A 16,494-nucleotide genomic window follows, 5' to 3' on the forward strand; every position below is an offset into this window, starting at 1 on the left:
GTCATACAATTAGTAAGTTGCAGAGCTGCACATTTGAATTCAGGCCCTCTGAGTCCAAGACCCATCCTCTTTCCACATTATCAGTCCAGCAGCAGCTATATGGCCAGACCACAGAAGCAGGACCTTCACTGTTTCTGACTCATAGAAGGTCTCCTACCTGCCATCTTGCCTGCTGATTGTATATCCAAAGATAGGGTTATTGACAAAACTGATGTTCACACCAACCAGGGGGGTTCCATCTGATGTCATCACTTGGCCACGAATAACACAAGCATGCCTGTGGGAAGAGAAGAGAGCACAAACATGATATACCTTTCATGATCAGAGCCCTGGCTGGCAGGGAACCCCGAGAGGCCAGAAGACAGAAAATCAGTCACTGAGACACATCTTGTACCCAGTGGTTCATGGTACTCACTCAAGATACATAATAATCTTAAAAAAAAAAAGTCACCTCAATTTAGGGCATCGAAGTGTCCTTGAGAGAATTACTATTGGGAGGTGATTCAATGTTCTCACTTGGAGATTATTTTCTGAGGATACTATATTATGCTGTAAGGAGATAAAGCTGATCGCAGAGGGCAATATCACCTAGTTCTGTGTGTGGATGTGTAGTTCAATGATCTGGGTTCAAATCCTGGCTCTGTCACGTCCTAGCTCTCTGAACTTCAGTAGGCATGTGCCAGTTCTTTGAGTCTTTGTTTTTTCATGCTGGTATAGGGTAAGCTCCACAAATGGCAATGGCTATTACAGCTACTAACAGTCTCCTTGGAAGTGAACATACAAACAAGTGAGCAGGATAGAAGGTACTTCCTTTCATCTGACATTCGAGATAGGAGGACAGATGTTAGCATGCTCTCGGAGTGAGTTTTGGAACCTGACACCTCTCCCAATATCCCTCCTCCCACTCTTACTCTATATTTTGCACAAGAAATTACCTGCTTTTCCCAAACTTGCCAGGCGAATGTTACTTAGTGCCTCTGTCTGTGCAATGTTCTTCCATCTGCCTAAAATGTCATTCCTGCACTCCTCTCCCAACATTCTCACCCTTAAAGACCCAACTATTAATGACACCTCTTCCTTGAAGCCTTTCTTGATACCTCTAATCAGAACCAGTTCCTCTCTCCCACAAAACCTGAGGCAGACACCTTGATACTTTACCAAAGCATACACGCTCCTCCCTTCCACTAGATCCTGAGCTCTTTGAGGGCAGCGTGAAGATTTCTTTCTTTCTCCTCACAGTGCCTGAACTATGTCGAACAAATCCTAGGTTGCCATTGAAAACACGATGGTTGAACAAATAAATGGGACAATTAGAGATCATCTAGATGGTGGCTTTTCAAATATTCAGAAACAGAAATGTTTGGGTAAATGACATTTTATAAGGACTCCAAAGCGGAAAACGAATGAAAAGATCTACCCTGGATGAAGTTGGGGTGGAGGCCTCCTCTCCCTTGGGGTGATTCTGAGGGCAACTCTGTGGAGTCTCCATGTCTGGAGAAGTCAGTTAGAAGATCCCTAAGTTAGTGGAACTTTCTCATTGTATGGAAGAGGAAACCGGTTTCCAGAGAGGTTATATTGTGTGCCCAAAGCTCCACAGAGAGCAGGTGACAGAGGCAGGACTTGAACCTGGGCCTCACTACTCCGGGTCCAACTCTAACCAGTCACTTGCCACTGGCCATGGGTGGAATTGAAGGTACTAGCTGGTTCAACATCCTCAGGGATCCGCACACTGGGGAGAAAGCCCTCGCTGAAAGGCATCTGAGACAAAAACACAGGCGCTGTGCACCACATAACCTTCTCTATTCACCTCAGGTGAGAAGGCTTTTTCTTCTGGCCTAGGGAAGAGCTAGTGACGAGGCCCATGGGCGTTCATTAAAAAAAGATCTCAAATTCAGTCCCTGCCATATGAGGTACCCACACCTCTACCTTCCTAGAGTGATAAACTTTTCTCTGTTGGATGAGAAAAGCAATTAACACCAGGCTTGTAAAGCAGCTGGTCTCACTAGTGTCAGCTTGTCCTTTCTGAAGGCAAGAACAACTACCCACAATGCACCAGACTCCCCACCCCACCCCACCCTCCTCACCTCACTCCATACAATCTGGTTAATGCTAATTCAGTCAGTGGTTTCCTTCCGAGGCCCTTGGTCTAAATGCAATTACACGGCAAACAAGTTAAGCGGGTGAGGCTCAGCAAAGACTTTCAATTCTGCTCTGAAGGTCTTCCAATGTATTTATGTGAAATTATCTCTCCACTAATGGGGAAGATTTATTCCACCGATTGTATTCAGCTGGTTCTGAGAGATGTTTTCTTTAATGGAGGACAATTGAATTTCGTATTGCTGGAACTCTGTCCCTTCCAGAGAATTACTAACAGATCTCATCTCCTGATGCTGGCCACCATCCAGCCTTCTCCAGACATACGTGCCTCTGGATTCTGCCTGGACAGTAACCAGCCCTGGGGGGATGGCTTCCTTTCTGGGGCTGTCCTGGCTGCTGCCCCTCACACACATGCAGGCCAGCCTCCTCTGACTGATCTCTCTTTGGGGATTTCCTGATAATTGGGAAACATTGAATCGGCACCATTTGGCTACCAGGTAGCCTCCAACTCAGCAAGCCAGAGCAGATGCAAGTTCAGCCCGGGCTCCCGTGGATTGCTTTTGGATTCTGGGGAAGATTAGGTTGACTCCCTGGACACTGATAGGCCATAGAGGCCTCTTGCCAACACAGGCATTTGGCTCAGAAATTAAGTCCTGGAGAAAAACACTTCCATCCCCGTTCTGTTTTCATGATTTTCAGTTGTCAGGAAAGCCCAGATTAATATAATGCCTTCCCTGGAACAAAGGAGATGGGAAGTCAGCTCGGCAGGGGCCTCCGAATTGTGTCTTGTGCCACATGCATTTGTCCTGGGAGGTTTCAAAAGATGCGAGTGCTGGGCTTCCCGATGCTTGCTTTCTGCATCCATTTATTTAATGGATACTATCAGTGGTGTGCTGGCAATTGTTTAATGACCGACTTTCAAAAAAAAAAAGAAAGAAAGAAAAAGAAAAGAAAACCAGCTTCAACTGTAGCATTTGCTCATTTCTGTGGTGTAAGTACTCTCATTCTGGCTGTTTTCAAGCTACCAAAGAGATGCCACTGAACGGGGTGGCAAGAGACACACAAGAGGATGCCATTATGCGGTACTGCCACCGTGGAGATGCGATGGTCCTGAGTAACTCAAGGGCAAACGTAACATCAAACACGGCAAAATAATTAGAAAGTAATAAGTTTTGAGTATTTATTACCTTTGCTTTTAACATACCTTATTTAATTTTATATAATTTAATTTTTAATAATGGCTGTGTTTAACAACCAGCTTGCCAAATTTCTGAACATTTAATAATCAGTTCTTGTGAACTGGTTCAAGTTGGCTTCTGCATACCACTGGAACACTGACCCTACACTGAGGGTTGGGCACTCGCTCAGTGGTGGAGATGTGGCTAAGAAATAATTGCTGCTTTGAGTGTAGAACTCTGTAATGGAAGACTGCCTTAGTGAAAAACCATTAACGTGAGAGCAAATCACTGCCACCAACTTGGCTTTCCAGCTAGCTCATATGATCCTCCATTACCAGTCCTCTATTTGACATGATTTGCTTCCTCATGGTCGCTGTCTTGGTGTAATGGAGTTTTGGGCTGTTATTTTCTACTCATCCTTAAGAGTCTCATCTAAGCTGTCACCACCTCAGTAAGGTTGTCATCAACTTTTCCTGACACAATGAATCACCCCCTCCTTTGGGCTTTTATACACCTTATAAGTATCTCTCTAATATTTGATGGTCATATTATATCATTTGCATTTGTATAGCCATCTCACATGTTTACGTGTGAGCCAGAGGAGGGCTGGACCACATCTCCAGAGAGGGTAAGCGTGGGATGCTGCTCTCAGAGTGTTTGTGAAGTGAAAAACAATCAAGTAACTGGAAGAGAGAAAAAGACTTGCTCAAGGTCATCCAGAAAGGAATTCACTTGGCTGAGCTGACACTAAAGCTAGGTCTTCTTACTTCTGAGGCCTCACTCTTACTACTGTGTTATGTACCTGCAGTCACTAAAATTCCTTTAATTTCATGAAAAATTGGGCACCTACTGTGAGTCAGGCTCTGTGTTAGGTGCTAAGTTCCAGAAATGTATGAATTTCGGTCTCCACTTACTTGCTAGAGCTCACAAAAGCCAACATGAAATGCCCCCGTGTAGTTGTCTCTGACACCAGTGAGTCAACACATGGGTTTGGCATATGTCAGGCAGCTGGGATATAAAACAAGCAATTAGGCTAGGTGAACTCTGCCAGGAGGGAGCGCCACTGCCAAGCCAAGGGTGGTGTGAGACATACTGGCATGAGTCCAACCACACACTCAGGGCCTGACTGAGGTGCCCTTGCTGACGCCAGCAGGGGAGAAGATCTGCCTGACTGCTTCTTGAGGAGAGTGACAAGGTTTGGGATCAACAGAAGAATCTGCTGGAGACACAAAACCGCTCCAAAACAAAATCAAGCAAATAAAAAGCCAACCTCAACTGTTGCTCAGGGAAAAACGGTAGGGCTGTGGTGGCGAGAGCACTGGGCTGGGAGTCATAGTTCCCAGTTCTGACTCTGGGAACTAACTGTATGATTTTGGAGTCATTTGACCTCTCCGAACCTCCCTTCTCTCATCTGTCAAATGCAGGCTGAAGTTCTTCCCAACTGGTATAAAATAGAATTCAACATACGTTTAAGAATTTCTAACTGTTAATCTCCCACTACCCAATCCAGCTAAAGCAGCCCTACTACACGTGGCGTCAGAATCTTAATGGAGCTCATGCAATACTTATACTTATCGCTAAATTGTTCCCTCTATCTGGAAACTTCCACCTCTCCTAGAGCATTCACCAAGCAGTAAACACCACTCCTGCTCCTTCCGGGCTACTCCTCATGAGCTCTGAGTGCTGTTGCTCTGCCAGGACAATCTTTTGCCCAGCAGAACATGAGCTCCTTGAAGACAAGGACCAACCACATGTCTCTCACTGCTATATTCCCAGCATTGATCATGGTTGATGGCCATTTCTGAGTGGGGAAAAGAAAACCTCCTCCAAAACAGGTGTTTGCTCTGGAATTTGAATGCACGGCACAGAGTAAGTTCTTGATAAATTATTTACACAATGAATAAAGAGCTTATGTGCTTCTGTTACTTAAGGTGAGGACGATGTTAGAGAACTTTGAGCTACTTGACCTTGACAGGGATATGGTTAGAGAACCCAGGGCTGGAAGAGTTGTGCCCTTTCAAGCGGCCGGCCCACACTCTCCTTCAAAGTTTGGGTACCTTCCCCTGGAAGACTCACTTGCCTCAGCCTAGCCCTGACCCTTTGATTCTATACCCTCCTCATCTGTACCACCTGTGGTCTGGAAAACTTTGAAAAAGAATGCCAGAAACAAAGATAGATTGATTAGTCAATGTATATTATAAAAGCAGATAAAGGAAGGCAAAGGGAGAAAAACTGTAGCTTTTATTATTGTTTGTGTGTGTGTGTGTGTTATTTTGTTATTAAGTGAAAGCAGCTACTTTGATATTTAGGAGACTGGAATATCATTTGGGATCTAGGTGGCAAATGATAACTCTAGCCTTTCTCTCCTTTAAAGTATTTGCTAGTCTATAACATTATTGATTATGTAAATCACTCCTTTGCATTGTGTATTTTAAACAGATTTATTTGCCTGACTTGTATAAATCCTTAAACTGTTTCCTGCTAACTTCTGCTGATTGAATGGGGATCTTTCCAGCATCTACTGCAATTTATCTGAAGTCTTGTAAGAACATTACCTGGGCCCGAATGAGAAGCCTCACTTCACAGCCTGTGACATTACTACCACTGAAGGTGTTTCCAGTCATAGCCTGACATTGTCCTCTCTGCAGCTCCCAAGACTGTCTTTCCAGCCCAGCCACCAGGCTGATCTGCAGCTCTGTCTTCCTAGTTTTCCATCTGATGCTCTGCCTCAGTTTCTTTAACCAGCTTTTCCAGCCCAACATCTTCCGCCTATATACGTATTCTTGGGAAACCCCTGATTATGAAACATTCGAGTCAGAAGAGCCCTTCCTGATCACCTCTTTCAAACTTCTTTTGGTAAAGATGAGAAAATAAAGTTCAGACAGGGAACGACTTGCCCGTTCTTGCAGAGTTGCGGGGGAGCCAGGACTGATTCAAATGCAGGATTCGCCATGAGAACTTGGGAGAGCCACTCCACCTCTCGGGGTACTCACAGTCTGACCGACAGGTACCTAACTATTTGAGAATCCCAACTTGACTTAGCTGCCTCACGATTCAGAGTTCACATGATTAGAGCTGGGTTCTGGAACCATTTTTGATTGTATGCCCTTTCTGCAAACATTTTTGAGCAGGCTCCTTCAATGTATTTGCATTCATTTATAAATTGCACACATGTGCTACCATCGCTGGTTCACCCTGGGAAGGGTAATATACATTTGGTGCAAGGTTTGATGAGTATTCATATTTCAAATAGCCTTCTTGATAATTTTGACTCTTTTAGTGAACTCTGTTAAGATTGTTGATCATTTTGAAACTCTTAGTTAACTTTTTGTTCAATCTTATGAAAATAATCATGTTTAACCTCATAGCGAGATTGCGGAAAGTATTTAATATTAGGAGTAGAAGTATCAGCTCTGCCATTTTTTTTTGTTTGCTTGTACTTGCACTATTAGTATTATCTTCCATTTGTATTTACTTTGCAGGAAACCTTTAAAGCCACCTTACCATTTTATGAGTAAGTTTGGTTAACACTAGATTTTATACAGATACACAGACATGCGCACAAACAATTATGATATACTATTACATCATAATACACAATAAACACAGTAATACACAATAAACCAGTGTGGGTTCACTGTCCGTCTTTCTTTCTTTTCTTGTTTTCTTTTCTTTTTTTATTTTTTTGAGACAGAGTCTCACTCTGTCACCCAGGCTGGAGTACAGTGGCATGAGCTCAGCTCACTGGAACCTCCACCTCCTGGGTTCAAGTGATTCTTGTACCTCAGCCTCCTGAATAGCTGGGATTAAAGGTGTGCACCACCATGGCCCAGCTAATTTTTTGTATTTTTAGTAGAGACAGGGTTTTGCCATGTTGGCCAGGCTGGTTTTGAACTCCTGGCCTCAAGTGACCCACCTGCCTTGGCCTCTCAAAGTGGTGGGATTACAGGCATGAGCCACTGTACCCACCCCACTGTCCCTCTTTCTGTGGAGTAGATCTTGATCTCCCTCAGAATGCCTCATGTACTGGTCTAGACATGTAACCAAGTAACACGGGGACCAAAGGAACAAATCGGTGAGAATCCAACATTCTACAGAAATAAACCAGTCTTGGTTTCTTATTTCTTAAGATAAAAGAAACACTGTATAGATAGAGCCCCTAAAATTTTCTTCCTGTTCTCATGGCCCACCTTCGGTATCCACCTTGGGACTCCGAGAGAGTGTATGCGGTGATTTTTTTGTATACAAAATAAACTTGAATATGCTGTTTATTATTATACCCCAAAGCCAACTTCTCACTGTGCTTCAATCTTTATAACTTATTTCAAAGCTTATCCTATATTTACCATGATTATTTTCCAATAGCCCCAAACCAATAAAACTTGATCTAGTCCTTTTTTAAATTTTTTTGAGACATGGTCTTGCTTTGTCACCCTGGCTGGAGTGCAGTGGCATGATCTTGGTTCACTGCAACCTCTACCTCCAGGGTTCAAGAGATTCTCCTGCCTCAGCCTCCCCAGTAGCTGGGATTATAGGCTCCATAGGCTCCTTCAGATTGACAGGAGGGAGGAGTTTACCTTTTAAATTACAGGGGTCTTCTGAGTGACTGAGTCCACGTTCCTCATGTATAAGTGTGGTCAGTGATGTCTGAAGGTGAGGCAGAGCTTCCCTTCCATCACTCCTTGAGGATGGGGTACCACCAGCTCTGCCATGGTGCCATGACACCACCTGGGGTGGTAACAGCAAGATGGCCCAGCAACTACTAGTGTCTTCAGGGACCTGAGGTTGTGCTTCCTGCAGAGCCCAGAAACCACCGTTCTGTGGCCTGCTAGCTAAGTACGGCTGTTGAGCTCCTTCAGACACCAAGGGAGCGTGAGCTCCCAGGCTGCAGAATCAATCTCTCAAGCCCGTGGGTAGTCTGGCTGCTCAATGCTCATGCTTCAGGCTGAGTCCTCTCCCACAAGAATCTTCTAGAATATTTTCTGCTGGCTGATAAATGTGTACACAAGAACAGAGCCCTTGACTTGTCCACCATACTATGCTTCTGGGGAACTGAGCCCATCAACTATGGTGAGGGAGAAGCAGGACTGAGAGGGTCTGGCCAGCAGGGAGCAAGGCCCTTGTCCCAGGTAAGTGGGTTGGTCATGTCTGGGGACATGGCTCAGAAATACCATCATTGTACCTGGGGACATGGGATTTGTGGTGCATGTTTAGATAGGCTGCTTTCTGTGCTGTGTGGCCAGAAGCTTGTTTCTAAGAAGACGTTTCAGGTGATGGTTTGTGCTGTTAGAAGAATACAAGGCAGCTCTGCTAACATGTGACTCCAGCCACATTCTCTCAGCAGACAAGTTCATTCCATGACCATGTGTCTTGCCTTCTGTCAGGGCACAGGGCAGGTCCTGCTTCACCAGGAAAGGGGAAACTAGAATGAACCAGGATCAGACTCACTTCATGGGGAAGGGGCTGATACCAGGCAGAAACGCAGCTAAGGGACTCTGCACAAAGTCCAGCTCAACAGGCTAGAGCTGAGGTGTACAGCAATACACAGCTGGCCTGTAATGGAAATAATAATTCAAAGGATGAGGGAAGAAGGGCTGTAGCGGCATCATGAAAGGGCTCCCGGAGGCATCTGGATGGGGACATCCATGTGTCACTCGGTTATCATGCCCAGGTAGAGCAGCGATGGAGCTCCAGACCCAGATGTGGCAGGGATGGGAGCCTGTCCAAAGAGGGCAAGCTTTGAGTCCTTTGGTGCCAGGGCACCAGGATGCTTAAGTCAGACACAGAAAGTGAGGCCAGGATTCAGGGACAAGGCAGAAAGCCATTTGGCACAGCTGGCAAGTCATGGCAGACAACAGTAGCAAGGATGTGAGTTGAGCAGCTGGGGCTGCTCTAAGCCCTTCTTCTCAGATTGGGATTGGTCCTAGAGGCCTGCAGGGTTAGATTCACAGGGTGGACTCACATGGCCCCCACTGTGGTGGGAGGAGGAGACCCAGGCAGGGGAGGCATGAGGGGCTGGATCTCTCCCCTCTAGCAAAATACACACAGAGGCTGCATCCCTCCCTGTCAAGCCCCTGATTGTGGGATTTGCTTGGAGCAAACTCTTAATGCCTCTGAGATCTAATTGGAGGGCCAGTTAGACTACCTGCAGGGGTACCTGCAACACCTGATCCTATATTCTCTATTGAGGGCAACATTAGTAATGTGAAGCATGGCTCTATAAATATTTTAACTTCTTATTGCTTAAAATTTCTCAGCGTTGGATAAAAATACAGAAAGTCTTTGATTTACAAAGAGCAGAATTACAGTTTACAGTTTGAGATATACGAACCTTCACTTGGGACTCCAGGTTCTCTGGGACTCAGGTTTGGCTACTAACTTGCTGAGCCAGGGGCTCTCTCTGGCCTTGGAGTTTCCTCTTCCAGCACAGAGGGCTGATGGTCTGGAAGGTCCATTCATCCCTGCCATCCTAAGGTGCTAGGATATTTGCCCCAATTACACAACTACACTGATGCTTCAGGCTAAGATTCTCATTTTTCTCCCAGTTCTCAATAGTGACACTAAAACCTGTATGTATACTAATGCTATAGCTAATGCTAATATTAACATTACTGCTATTTAGTGATGGGGTCACTTAATGAATGCTTACTGCCCTAACACCTAAGTGTTCTATGTGTGCTAATTTAATCCCCACAAAATCCCCATGAGATGTGGATTATTATTTTCACAGTGTACAGGAGGGAAGTGAGGCACAGAAAGATTAAGAGACTTCTCTAAGGTCATACAGCTAGCAAATAGTGAGGCTGAGATTCCAACCTCTGAGGTCAGTGCTCCAGCACAAAGCCTTATTGCACATGGGTTTTTTATGATGTAGCAGAATATTGGAGAGAAAGTCAGGGCCAGGCGGGGTGCTAGGGTTGTAGTGGCACCACACTGTATGGATTTCTGAACTGAAGATGCTGAGCTGGGAACATAAAGGACTCAGTGGAGAAGAAGAGAGGCTCAGTACATGGGCTCTAGAGCCACCTGGACTTGGCTTCCAATGTTGGCTCTGCTATTACAAGCCCTATAACCATGGCCCAGATTACTTAACTTCTCAGTAGCTCAGTTTTCATTGCTTAAAACAAGGGTAATAAAGTCCCTATATCATATGGTCTGCCCGGAGACCTAAAGGTGTTACTACCTATAAAACATTCCAAATAGAATATCCTTGGTAAATGTTAGATGTTAGTACTGAACGCGTGCTATAAGCCAGCCATTGGGCTTCTGGGTATTTTATCTCATTTAATCTTCCAAACAACCTTGCAGGGTAGAATTAGTGACCCCACATCACAGGGAAGGAAGTTGAGTCTCACCAGCACAAGGTCACATGCTCTCACTTTCCCCAGGACTTGAATCCAGGCTCTCTCCCTCTAACCCAGAGTCGTTCCCACTGCACCACAGCATCCTCTGCTAATGCTTTCTGTGATGGACAACTAGGAATAAGCTCAAGCTACAAAGCAAACAGAGATCGTAATTCGTTTTTGAAATCAATAAAGGGATGATCAAGTGGCAGAGGAGGAGTTGTTAGCTGCTCATCAGGATGATGTGAGAACTCGTTGTCTGCATCCTGAATTGAATCACCTAGTTGCTTTATCATCATAAACATTCATTTCAGTGCGGGGAGGGATTTTTAAAAAACCAACATGAATAATATATAATGGCTGACATTTTGGAGGAAGCAGGATCTTTGCCTTCTTCCATCTTCCATCAGGTTATTTATCATTGTCTTTCTTTTCTTTTTTTCTTTTTTTTAAACTGATGGGGTACCCTGTCAGTTCAGCTTGTTCTGAAAATGCAGGAGTATAATTCAATAATAAATTCGCTCAGAGGCCAGCTGTCAGGAAGTTGGTGTTTATTTGAAGTCCATTAGATGATCTCTGCTGCTAGGCCTCTTGAGGGCTTCCTGAGGGCTAAGACCTGGGTGGAGGTGGGGGGTGGGGAGCAAATGCTCTTCTGAAACCCCTGTGCCATGGACGCTTGCATATGGCTTTAGGTTCACAGTGCGCAGATAAAAAACTATACTGCATACATGGTCATTTCTCTTTTCCATCATTTTTCACTCTTGAAAACTCTTGCTTTTAAAATTCCTGGAAGCTTTGTGCCTTTATATAGGGTCTGAAAGGAATTCAAAGACTTAGGTGGAATCAAGGTTATTTCACTCCTGTTTAGAGCCAGTTTTAGGTCCTGATTGAGATGAAATGCTCGAACTTGGTTAGTGAACGGGTGAGGGTCACATCTTTCTCAGTTCCTGCCCCTAACCCACTTTTCTGGCCTGATATTTCCCTCTGTTCTTCTTTCTCCCACATGCCCCCTTTGCTTACCATGCTTATATACCACAGATTTCCTAAGCCCATCTTGATTTCAAATGTCAGAGCATGTCTTCTGACCTTTGATGTGGAAAATAGTGTCATCATAATTATCCTCCAGCCACATTAAAATTCTCTGCATTCTCTGATTGTCCTGGAAAGTTATGCTGTTGCTCACACTGGTTCTGCAGTATAGAATGCTTTCTACAATCCTGTTCAACTGAAACCCACAGTAAGCAATACAGCCTATCCAGTAGTTCATGCATACACATACACATGTAACTGAAATAAGTTTCATGAAATACATATTCTTTTTACAGTGATGCACTGATATTTTCTATTTCATTCTATTTCATTTCAGTTAAATTTACTTCTTTTTTTGAAAATAATAGTTTCGACCTGCTGAATTGATTTCATGAGGCACTAATGGGTTGTTATGACCTGCAATTTGATAAATGATGCTCTAATGGCCAACTCTCCTTACTGAAATTTTTGTCTCATGCTGAAGGCCATCTCCTGCCATAAGTCTTCATTCGTTCATTTGTTTTCAACAGCAAACAATTACTACTGCGTACTCTAAGCCTTCCCTGTGTTACATGCTGGAGAAGCAAAGCTGTAGAAGAGGCAGCTCTCATGGTGTAGGCTCAGGGGACAGACGTGCAGTGGGAGTGATGGTCTTGCCTTTGAGCTCTCAGAGCACTTTTGTCTCTAATTCTCTTCAGGCACTCAGCAGGGACTGGCTAATTCATTGATTTATTCTGTCACTCACTGTGGTTCACTCTGTGCCAATTCCTTTGGGTTCAATGACACACAAGGCATGGGATCCACGAAGACCCCCACAGTAATGGGGTGAGATATCCTCTCCTCCCACACCTAGTGCAGAGTAGGTGCTGGGCAATAGTCACCAAATGAAGCTTGTGTGTGTAAGTGTGTGTGTGTGTGTGTCTGTGTGTGTGTGTGTCTGTGTTTTGAGACAGGGTCTGGCTCTGTCACCCAGAGTGGAGTGCAATGGCATGATCTCTGCTCTCTGCAACCTCTGCCTCCTGGGTTCAAGTGATTCTCCCACCTCAGCTTCTTGAGTAACAGGGACCACAGGCGTGCACCACCACGCCTGGCTAAATTTTCATATTTTTCATAGAGATGGGGTTTTGCCACGTTGCCCAGGCTGGTCTTGAACTTCTGAACTCAAGCGATCTATCTGCCTCGACCTCCTAAAATGCTGGGATTTCTAAAGGCGTGAGCCAGCACGCTCAGGCAGCTTGTGTGTTTTGCTCTGCTCTGTCCCTTGCTGAGCCTGCCCAGTCTCTCCTCCTCATAGGCTCTGATAGGATACGAGTCTCAGGTATCCTATAGGATTCTATCATATCTCTATAGCATATGATTCTCTGCCTCCTTTGGGGTAAATTCTTTGGTAATCCATCCTTCCTTTTGCTAAAGTCCCCCTGACTTCTTGAGTCTTTTCTCTTGGGGCTCAGTGTTTCCTGTCAGCTGAGTCTTGTAGCTCCCTGTCCACACCCATCTATTGCCTGATGGAGCCAACAACCTATTAGAATTAGGGGAACCCAGCAAGATTTGCCATCACATGATTTCTCAGACAAATTCCCTTCCTCAAATAATGATTCAACAATCTAAACCTGCCTCCCCTCTGGGTGGTTGTAATATCGTGTCCTAAAACCTATTCTGAACCCATATTTGAATAACCTGGGGGTGGTTCATCAGCACCTCTTCCTATAACTTGCTAACCTGTCCAGCATCTGCAACCTATAACCATTCACTGAGGGGATATCTGACCCACATCCAGCCCTTTCAGTCAGAGAAGTCCTCCCCAAGAGCACAGATGCACCCAACAATGGGAAACAGTTCTGGCTCAAGTGTTTGCCCAGGAGATGTCTCATGTTGCCCTCCGTTTCCCAGCTCTCTGATTCCAAGCCCCATGTGTGTATCCTGGCCTCTTTGTATGGACAGTGCAGTTGGAGATCCTGCAGACCTCAGAGCTCCTCCTCTCCTAAGTGTCAACAGTGGACCCCCTTCACTGCATTCTCCCCATGACTCCATGGGAGGGACAACTGTTCCACTAGGCAGATGGGACCCGGGCATCCAGGCCAGGAGAGAATGGTGGTATTCAATCCACTTAATCTGGTGACAGTGGTTCCCATGCCTACTCTGTCCCCTCCTACTTTAGGTCATGTCTGTCATTCTCCATCCAGCTTTGTCACTTTCTGTGGGTTTGAGGACAGCAGTTTGGCAGGATGTCAAATAGAGCTACTGTACTCATTCAACTTGCATTAAACGCCTGCTCTGGACCCAACACTGTGCTGGGCCCTGGGGACACAGATGAACCAGACAGGGCCCCTCAGGGAGGCCTTCATCACTCCAGGAGATAGGGTCTGGCCTCTGAGGAAGTGAGTCTTGGGGAGAGCCCTGGGTGCTAGAGACTGGCTTGCTTGCTTTCACACCCAAGGTGGGCCAGTTGGCTCTAAGCCCTGTCCTTGAATTCTTCTCTCTCCTCTGGTGCCGGCAGCTGAGGTCCCAGTGTGCCTCATACTTGAGGCTCCCTGAGCCTGATCCAGCTGGGAATCTGCAGAGAGAAGGACCTCCACTCTGAGGCCTGCCTTTCCTTGCTGGTCTCAGAAATGCTGTTGGGTTCTGGGTGACAGCCTGATTCCTGGAGGCTGTTAAATGAAATCTCGAACTACACAAATTGTGGCATAGCACATGGGGTGCAGGAGAATGTGGGGTTTTGTTGGTTGGACACAGGCCTAATTGTCATACACAGGCACCAAGTCAGGTCTGCCTCCCCATCAGAAATTCCACTCTCTGGAGAAACGCCACTGGGCTCCACTCTAATAAGGATCCCAACTGACAGCCGGCTGGCAAGAATGCCACCTTTTCGCTTCCTCAACAGCCTAAACCTGCCTCCTCTTTGGGTGGTTGCTGGACCTGGAGGGCAGGTTCCTCTCAAGTTTTACTTCCAATTAAGGAAGTGGATTTGGAAACTCTTTTTAATTAACATCATCATCACCGCCATGTAATTAGCAAGCAAGTTTTTGTGTGGCAAGTACTAGGTTGAGACTTTATGTACTTTTTGTCCCCATTTAATTCTCACAGCAATCCCAAGATACATAGACATTAACATCCTAATCTTACAGATGAGCAAGTTGGAGCTCAGATAAGTGAACAATTTAGGAATTTTCCTAAGGTTACAAAACTAGAAAGTGGATGCAACAGCCTTTTAATCTTGGTCTGTCGGATTCCAAGGCTTGTGCTATTTTCACTATGCCATGCAGCTGCTACAAAAGCCACCATTTACTGATCACCTAATATGTACTAAGCCCCGGGCCAGGTGCTTTATTTTAGTTTATCCTTTCAACAGCTTTCATGAAAGAGTTACCATTATTGCCAATTTATAACTAGAGCCACCGACACAAAGGTTAAATTGTTTCCCTGAGGTCACACACAGCTAGTGGGAGGTAAAGCCAGGATTGTAACTCTGGGCACTTGCTATTATACCACACTCCGTCATATGAGAGGAAAGAAAGCAACTACTTAAACTGGGTAGCTGATTTCACTTTACCCCAACTGTGCAAATAAGCACTGTCCTACTGGTCTAGACCAAGGTAATCGAATACCAAGTAGGCAGTCTAATGAGAAAAGCATCTGCTGCCTCCTGTGTCTACATTTCTAGTCACTTGGGCATATTTTACACAAGAATCTGTTTAGGGGTCCTTCCTGAGAGCTGTTTCTTCTGAATCTAGACCAGTGAAGAGCTGGTACATAATGATTCTAGCAAATGTTAGGTAAAAGGAATTTTTACAGTAACTTTTTTTTTAAGAGACAGTAACATTTTTGGAAGCTTCTATTATCTATTCATTTGAAGAGCAAATATTATATCCCTGGCCCTGGCCAAAGTATTGCAGGTTTGGAGAGATGAATGGTCTCTGTTTTCAAAGCGTATATAACCAGCTGAAGGTAACAGATATATAAACAATGATCTGCAAGTTGAGTTCTTCTGCTTCTGTGACTAATCTGTAATGTGATTTTTAGCAGGTGATTTAGCCTCTCCGGATTCTGAATCCTCAGTATAAAATTAGGTGTAATAGATAATATGTCCATCCTTCCTCCCTCCCTCAGTCCTTCCATTTCCTTATTCTTCAAGATAATTTATATGTATATGTTTTCAGCAACTACTAAGTGCTAAAATGTGTAAGATGAAGTGTTTCCCTGGAGGACTCAGTTTAGAAGGGGTGACAGACATTTACATGATGCACTCTATTAAGCTACTTGTCCAGAGCTGTGCATGTAGAGTGGCAGAGCCAGGATCTGAAGCCCAAGGTGGCCTCTCTCCGAGGCCTGTATCTTCCCTACTGCTGAGGGGTCCGTTTCCCCCAGCACAGGCGTCTCAAACTCCGTACTTGGCTGGCTTCTTGAGGCCAGTCAGACCTGCTGGAGCAACAATACTGAGACCTGTGTGCAGGTCCCACAGTGACTCATGGCGCTTAAGCAGCAGGCTCAGGAAGTGACCAGGAGGACATACAGGGGACGTGCCCCTGCTGGCATTGATCAGGCTGGCATGGCAAGGGCATCCAGTAAGCAGAACAACCATAGGCAACCAACAAGCCATGGCCCTAATTGGATCCCATAATGGGCCCCGTAAAGAATGACTGAGCAAGTGACATTTTCCTTGGTAGGAATATTAGTTATATCTCTAGTGGATTAAAAAAACTCGCACTGTGGGAAGGCCTACAAGCATACATACAAAATCACACAACTGAAGAAAATAGCAGGAAGCTTCCTCCCCAGGGACAGCAGCAGCATTTCTAGCCAAGATAAATGAATAGGTGTTCTCCTCGCTCCAGCTCTGCCACTTGACC

General features: G+C 45.2%; 1 protein-coding gene across 18 annotated transcripts in view; it reads right to left on the reverse strand.

Annotated features, from left to right (window-relative positions):
- The window catches only part of TENM4 (teneurin transmembrane protein 4), a 791,957-nt gene that overhangs the window by 79,381 nt on the left and 696,082 nt on the right, over positions 1 to 16,494 (reverse strand). For all 18 annotated transcript variants that reach the window (XM_065528783.1, XM_074014900.1, XM_065528781.1 and 15 more), the window contains one exon: positions 158 to 277. In XM_065528783.1, coding sequence (XP_065384855.1) covers positions 158 to 277 — 120 coding nt within the window. The remainder of the gene's footprint in view (positions 1 to 157; positions 278 to 16,494) is intronic.

This window comes from Macaca fascicularis, chromosome 14 (genome assembly GCF_037993035.2).
Source record: "Macaca fascicularis isolate 582-1 chromosome 14, T2T-MFA8v1.1".
NCBI lineage: Eukaryota > Metazoa > Chordata > Mammalia > Primates > Cercopithecidae > Macaca > Macaca fascicularis.